The sequence below is a fragment of the Oryza brachyantha genome, chromosome 1 (assembly GCF_000231095.2).
Source record: "Oryza brachyantha chromosome 1, ObraRS2, whole genome shotgun sequence".
Classification (NCBI taxonomy): domain Eukaryota; kingdom Viridiplantae; phylum Streptophyta; class Magnoliopsida; order Poales; family Poaceae; genus Oryza; species Oryza brachyantha.
In genome coordinates, this window is record NC_023163.2 from 20,647,383 (window position 1) to 20,655,290 (window position 7,908).

The following is a 7,908-nucleotide window of genomic DNA, read 5'->3' on the forward strand; positions in this document are numbered from 1 at the left end:
TGTCCAATTTGACTTTTACTCTCTAATGGACGTTAATGTCATTTTTTGTCATTAACACACTCCCTTTAAAATGAAATATGTACTAGTAAGATTATATGGATTTCATTGGTTTTTTTCAGTTGATCAACGATTTTCGTGAAAACCGGAGATACTATCATTGGTAGTTTTTATTCAGCATCGTGATTGTGAACCCTGAATGGACCACATTGAAATGACCTATAGGATTCCTTCTTATCTTCTCAAATATAATGTCATATCAACAAAAGCCATTAGACCATGAGGTAACTCTCGTCATAATTAACAAAAAGGGATTGCCTATGCGATATTTGGTATATTTCTACCGTTTTTATGTGAAAAGCTATATTTCTACCCTTTCCATCTATTAGTTTTTTATATCCAATTTTGATCCAATGATCCATATCCGATTCTACTCTTCACTTATATATATCATCCCTGATCCAAACCCTACATCGAGCCTCCCTTCTACCGCACGCCGCCTCCCCCTCTCATCGGTCTCTTCACCGATGCGGGCAAGCTCCGGTTCCGATCTCATCCCATCACCTCCATCCTCCATCCGCTCTACCCTACACACCACCTCTTCCTCCAAATCTGCACCAACGAGGGTCACCTATAGGTCATGATGTTGGTATCGTGCCTATCAACCGCTGGCTCATACAAGCTTTGGTGCCTCTGTTGCTTGCACCGCTCAGCCCTAATGGCGGCCACATGAACCTCTCATCGTCATCCTCTGTCTGTGACTCGGACAGTGCCACTGCTGCCTCTCTGTCACCGGTTGTACTCCCTACTCTTCCCCTCCCCTCCCATAAATCGTTATCCGGTAGGGTAGGCACTATGTTCTCGTTGCGTCAGAGGGTCACTGGAGTTGGAGCCTGGTGGATGAGTCGGGAAGCTGATTGAATGGTTGAAAATATGTAAGATTTGTTCTCTCTAATTTTCCGTCAAATGGCAGTTAGCAGTAATAAAAATGAATAGTCCCATTATTAGTATGCAATAGTATTTTACTTTCTCTTTTAATTCAATTTACAATCTTATGTTTGTCAACATAACAACACATTGTATTAGTTTGATCTTGAGTAGCACTTTCTACTACTATAGCCCTCCATCTGTGATTTGGAGTATTAGTGTTAGAAAGACCATCATAAAATAGAATGTACTGGAAAATTTGATGTCACTTGTATGGAGAACAATGGTCTGGAAGTTAAAAGAAGTCAAGCGGAGAGGAGGAAGGTGTGATCCTCTACCCATTATCTAGGAATAGAAATTCTCTAGTGAGTAGTTTAGTGTGATATGAACCGTAAGAAATTTTTTAGTTGTACTCCGCATGAAGAAGACATTCCAAACATGGTTTAGCACATTATGAACACCTCCAAAGTTGATCACATCACAGCGACCGCAACAATTGTACATCGGTAAAACTATAAAATCATCTTACCATCCATGTTTTTTAAAAAAAAAATACTATCCTCTTAGGTGAACCTCCAAAATCATATCATCTTCCACGTAGTAAAAAAAATACTACTTTCTTAGATAAACCTTCAAAAGCATACTATCCTATACGTATAAAACAGGATATAGTTTCTTTCGTAAACCTCCAAAATCATCTCATCCCTCATGTCTAAAAAATGATACTACTTTCTTAGGTAAACCTCAAAATCACATTGTCCTACACGTCCCAAAAAGAATACACTTTCTAGATAAACCTTAACGATCATCTTATCCTCCACGTCTAAGAATGGATACACTTAGATAAACATCTCAAATCATCTTATCATCCACGTCCAAAAAAGGATACACTTTCTTAGATAACCCTCCAAAACCATCTTATCATTTACGTCTTAAAAGAATACCATTTTTGTTAGGAAGCCCTAAAAATATTATATTATCCTCCACGTCTAAAAAGATACATGATAAGATTTATCTATGGTAATAATCATATCCAGCCTAAAGTAGCCACGAAAGATAACCTCGAATTAACTCTCCCGGTAAAAATGAAGAATCAAATTAACTAGCAGAATATGGATAACAGCTCGCTTTTTCATCCCAATTCGGAAGGGCTAAACTAGAATTAGCAAACAATTGATCCTCGTAAAACCATTCTAAAAAATGTTCTACTAGGACCTTCTAGAAAAACCCCAATGCTTGCTGCCTGGCTCGCCTATCCATCTGAATTCTGAAGTTCTAAACCCACAACGTAAATTTCCTCCCAAATTTTCCCCACCTCCCGAGCCCTAAATCCCAAATCGCTCCCCAGTGTTCGATCCTCGATTCCCAATCCTAATCGGTCGTAGGGTCCGTTGATCGCCGAGAACACGCAGGGTCAGAGCTCGCCGCTCAGCCGGCGACGTGCGGGAGGCGGAATTCGGGCGGCGGATCGGAGGCCATACGCCGGCGATGCGCGGCGGCGGGGGTTAGGCTCCAACCACCCAAATTCGGAAGGTAGGGTTTCGCGCACGAATTCCTCTCTCATGGCTCGTCCGCCGCGGCCCCCGTGGTCGGATGGCATCCCGCCGGAGCTGCTCGGCATCATTTTCGAGCAGCTGAACTGCATCGCCGACCGCGCCTGCTTCGCGGCCGTCTGCCGCGCGTGGCGCTCCGCCGCGGCCTTCGCCGACGCACCGCAGCGCGGGCTCCCGTGGCTCCTCCTCCCGTCCCGCGACGCGCCGTCCTTCTTCAGCCTCCACTCCGGCGCCACCCGCCACCTGACTCTCCCGGAGGGCGCCCGCGGCGCGCGCCTGTGCGGCGCCCACGACGGCGGCTGGGTCGCGGTCGCCGCGGACCCGTGGCAAGGGTTCGCGGCCGTCAACCTCTTCACCGGCGTGAGGGTTCCCTTCCCGGAGAAACTGAGGCTCGAGGTCCCCTACGCCCACGGGTATGGGCCCGTGACCGTCACCAGCCACCACCCCATGCTCGTCCGCACCATCGTCCTCTCCGCCCCGCCCACCTCGCCGGACTGCATCGCCGCCGCGCACGTCTCCAGCGCCTCGAACATCGCCTTCTGGCAGCCGGGGATGTCCAGGCACTGGATCGCGAACCGTCCCGAGCCGGACGTGGTCCAGGACATCATCTACTACAATGGAGAGGAGAGGCAGGGCTTCCACGTCCTCACCAACCGGGAGGACGTCCTGGTGTACAGGCCCCGCCCCGGCCGGGACCCCAACGCGCTGCTGGAGATGACCTGCGGCTCCTACCAGATGCGCCGGCGCGCCAACCACCTGCCGGCGTCGTTCATCTCGACCCGCTACCTGGTGGAGTCCCGCGGGAAGCTGCTCATGGTGGTGCGCCACTGCACCGACAACCCGCGCGTGCGGCGTCGCACCCGCATGTTCCGGATCTTCGAGATGAGCCTCACCGACACCGGGTCGTACTGGGTGGAGATCTCCGAGCTGTCCGGGCGGGCGCTCTTCCTCCGGCGAGGCTGCTCCAGGGCCGTCGAGGTGTCGCAGTTCAAGATCCTCCAGGAGGACACCATCTACTTCCTCGACGACGCCGTCTGCGACCTGTCCAACTCCATGGTGTTGAACAACGGGAGCAAGTACGGCATGGGCATGTATAGGAAGGGTAAGAAGATCAGAGCCGGCGCTCGCCAATTCCCTCGTGAATTTACTGCAGATTGCTCGCCTCCAATCTGGCTTGTCCCCTGATGGCCTGATGCATCCGTGATATGGCAAATGTGGTATTGGTGGTTCCTGGAATCCTGGCTAGTGGCTAGTGAGGGCTAGTACCTTTTGCTCTGTTCTGGGCTCTGGAGAGTTTCTCCAGTTCTGCGTCTTTCTGCTATAAGATGCAGATTATAGTTTTTATATTCAAGAAAACAAAATGTATCTTGACATGGTGCAAACATCAATTACTTTCTTTTTCTTGTCGCTGATGCTCCATTTACCGTTCTTCACCAAAGTACGATTTAGGTATACTTGGTTGCAAAGCGTTGATGTGGGCTCTACGAACGGGTTCACATCTTTTGTTATAATGCCACTACCATTATCATAACTAATATATAGGCCCGTTGTTATAATGCCACTGTCATTATCATAACTAATAACTAATATATAGGCCCCGTAGAAGAAGAATAGACCATTATGGTAGAGGATACAAGCCTGTATACACTTGGTCGCGACCTTACTCACCGCTATGGTGAGACGATAGCAAATTTCACGAGTTTTAATCAAAAATATGAATCTACCATAGGATTTGGGAATTCTCAGTGTAATACTCTTCTTGATCAAGATCCAAAATATAAGTATTTTTAGAATTTTAATTTTATATTAAAATATAAGTATTTATAGCATTATTCAAAGTACTAGTTGTCTCATTAATCATTTGATTCAGAGTTCTTCATATTTTATCCCTAACTACCGTCTCACCTCCATCATTTCTTTATTTATTAAAGGGTACGGTAGTTTTTTCTTTCTAATCTTAATCCTTATTAAACAACCTTGAAATGTTTATATTTTTATAAAAAATGTATTATACGGGGATTACGAGAACAATATATTTAGCATTTTGGGTGGGATCTAGGGATTCATTTTTTCCTTTTTTCTTTGATTTCAACAAAAAGAGAAAAACTTAGCTAGCTAGACTCTTGGCAATACAGAATTGTTTCACGTACGATAGCAGCGGTACGACGCAGGTATGATCACAGTGTACTCTGCGTGCGTGCGGACGGAGGACGAACGGCGCGCTGACAGAGTGAGCGGGCGTGGACAGGGCGTCGTCAGGTCGTACGACGGTTGTACATTCATCGTTGTACGTGTAGCAGGACTCCTTGGCAATATAGTTTGGCACACGGATGTACATTCCATCCCACGGAGGACCTATCATAAACAGTGTAGTGGAGCAGTGACAGTGTGAGAAGGGGGATTTTTTTCACACATTGTATAATGTCTTCATCCCAAAATAAATAATATACTCTTTTATCCTAAAATAAATAAATCTAAAATTTATTATGATATATTTTAGTGCTATGAATTTAAATAATATTTATGTAGATTTGTAGTACCCAGACATATCACATCTAATTCCAAATTTATTTATTTTGTAAGGCTGCGTTCGGGTAAGGGGGTGACTTAACTTATCCGACGTGAAAAACACAGTAATAGATTAGTAATTGATTAATTAATTATTAATTAAAAAATATAAAATAGATTAATATAATTTTTTAAAACAACTTTTCTATAAATTTTTTTAAAAAAATATACCGTTTAGCAGTTCAAGAAACGTGTGCACGAAAAATGAGATGGTTAAGTTAACTTATGACCTTACCCAAACGCGGCCTAAGTGGAAGTGCTGGACGAATTGTTCACGCTGTTTATAGGACAAGGGAATGGATCGGATTTGTTCCTTATAAAAACACACACAATAGTACATGTCATTCAAAAATCTTGAGGGTATTACCTCAACCAAAATCCTCATCAGGGGTACTATCCGGCTCTTATTGGCACGGTTGAGAGCTAGCGCGCAGCTCAAGCTCTCCCTCTCACGCACGCCGACACGAAACTGGAGTTACGAGCACACAATGCAAAAACCTAAAGACTCAAGAATGAGCTGGCCGGTGAATGCAAGAATCAAAAGAGTATATCTCGATCTCAGTGGTGCTGCGGGTCTGGTCCTCCGGGACTGAGCCTCTTGGATCCGGACACGACATCGCCGGCGCCGCCGTCCTCCGCCACCACCGGCGCCACCGTCTGGTGGGCCGGCAGCATCGGCTGCTCCGCGGCCACGGCCGCCACCACGGCGTCCCTCCCGCTCCCCAGCCGCCGCGCCGCTGCCGCTGCCGCTGCCGCCGCCGCGTCAACGGACGTCGCCGTCATCCCGACCACCAGCAGGACGCACGCCGCGATCACGGGCACGGCCACAGCGACGCTGGCACGCCTCGCCATAAGTACGTACGTGCACTACGGTTAATTAGCTCAGCTGCTTAACTATATATGTCGTAAATATTAAGGCTCTCGCTCGCTGTGGTGTGGTTGCTCTGCCTCTATAGACTATAGCTACTCCTGCACCTGCACGTAGTATCCAGCTATGACGAGGAGCTTATATAGGAGAGGCTATCAGGCTAGTGCATGATCCGGTAGAGATTGTGCTTAGGGCGATCGGTCGTCATATCGGTTGATCGATCGATGTGGCGCGCAGACGGGGCCGTAAATTAAGAAGCCCTCTTGCATTTAAGTTTACGAGCTGCTCGGATCATCGATTCCACGTCGGTTCGCCACGCAAACTGTATCTCATACGTCTTGAGAAGACCCCTCATTGATTACAAGCTATGGTACCATTCTACCCAAAAAAAAAAAACTGTGGTACTACCGGAAGGCTTTGTTGGATGTGGGGATTCGATGACGCATGACGCTTTGCGCCACTGTTTAAGAGCAAGTTAATAATATAGTTAACAATTTGATTATAAAATTTTTTATAGTCTTCTATTAGTCCACTTATATAATAGTTAACTCATCATCATTAATACATGAACCACATGTCACTCTCACAGAGTTTTTTGGTTCCTGTGCCCGAGCCGACTACAAGCTTACGACCCGCTTAGAGCAAGTATAATAGCAGGCTATAAATTAGCTATATGCTTACGTGGAGGAGAGGGGATGAGAGAGTGTGTAAGCAGGCTGTAAGCTTGTAGTCAGCTCAAGCACAAAAACCAAGAAACTCTGTAAGATTGACATATGGGTCCTGCATTAATAATAAAGAGCTGACTAGTATATGGGTGGGCTAAGAAAAGACTATAAAAAGTCTTATAGCCAGCTTGTTGGCTATATTATTAGCCTTGCTCTTACACACTCTCATCCACTCTCTCACATAAGTATTTAGCTACTTTATAGCCTGCTATTATACTTGCTCTAACCGATACCGCTATCAGTATCACAATTTTTCTGTATAAAGAATGACTAGTATATTTCATGCTGCCGCCTTGGTAGTTATAGTGGATCTTACGTGGTAGCAAACGAGGGGTTGGTTAGTGCAGGACCACACGCGGAATACGGGAAGCAGTTGGTGTTAGGGAGGACCAGAGAGACTGTAGTTCCAAATGTATGCTTCTTTCATTACTGTTGCCATCTAATTTTGACTAAACAGCAGGTGGTGGGGCTACCCGATGCAAAAATAGCAAAAGCCTGCATTAGTTGACGGAGGTGGTGGTTGTTTTCTAGTTTAGTAGGATATACAAAGACAACTATTAGTTAAGTACTAAAATTTTATTGTAAAATTGAATAACTTCAAGTACCTTTTTACTATAAAATTTGGTATTTTAAGTAACTTTTTAGACTAGGTACAATAGCATACTATAAGCCAACTATAAGCATATTTTAAAGAGATAAGAGGGGAGAGAGAATGTAGGTGGGTTACCAATTTGTAGTCAGCTGCACACGGGCTCCAAAACAAAATATATGTATAATATGTGGGACCATGTATTGATGTTTTATAGATAACTATTGTATGAATTGACTATTAAATTGACTATAGATGAATTGAAGCTAGTAGTTGGCTATATCTTAATATAAAATTTATTATCTTATAGTATCACTAAAATTTTAATACCTCTCGGTATGCTCTTATTAGTTGACTCTACCATCACACAACCACAAGTAGAGATGATATGGGAGATGATAGGGAAGAAAGAGTGAAGGCTTAACATTTATTTAGAGAAATTTTGTTACATAAAGTAAATGAAAAAAGATAATAAAAATATTTTATTATATTAATGAAAAAAGTATATTTACCTTTATCTTTATACATGTCTTTGCAGGACGAGTTCTTGTTGATAACGTGGATCAAACAAAAGTCGATGATATACTCTAACTTTAAATATACCCTTAGTATTGTCCAACACATGATCCTGAATTTCTACTTGTCACAAAAATAACATAAATGGCAACAAGAGGCCAGGGG

At 44.5% G+C, this 7,908-nt stretch overlaps 1 protein-coding gene across 1 annotated transcript; it reads left to right on the forward strand.

Annotated features, from left to right (window-relative positions):
- The first annotated feature begins 2,165 nt into the window (after positions 1-2,165).
- On the forward strand, positions 2,166-4,004 carry LOC102702509. The gene has a single exon (XM_040527390.1). It carries the CDS (start codon positions 2,487-2,489, stop codon positions 3,660-3,662), a length of 1,176 nt encoding a protein of 391 aa, XP_040383324.1. The 5' UTR covers positions 2,166-2,486; the 3' UTR covers positions 3,663-4,004.
- Positions 4,005-7,908: the final 3,904 nt, after the last annotated feature.

Coding starts and splice junctions, on each gene's coding strand:
- LOC102702509 (XM_040527390.1), top strand. CDS start 2,487: ATGGCTCGTCCGCCGCGGCCCCCGTGGTCGGATGGCATCCCGCCGGAG.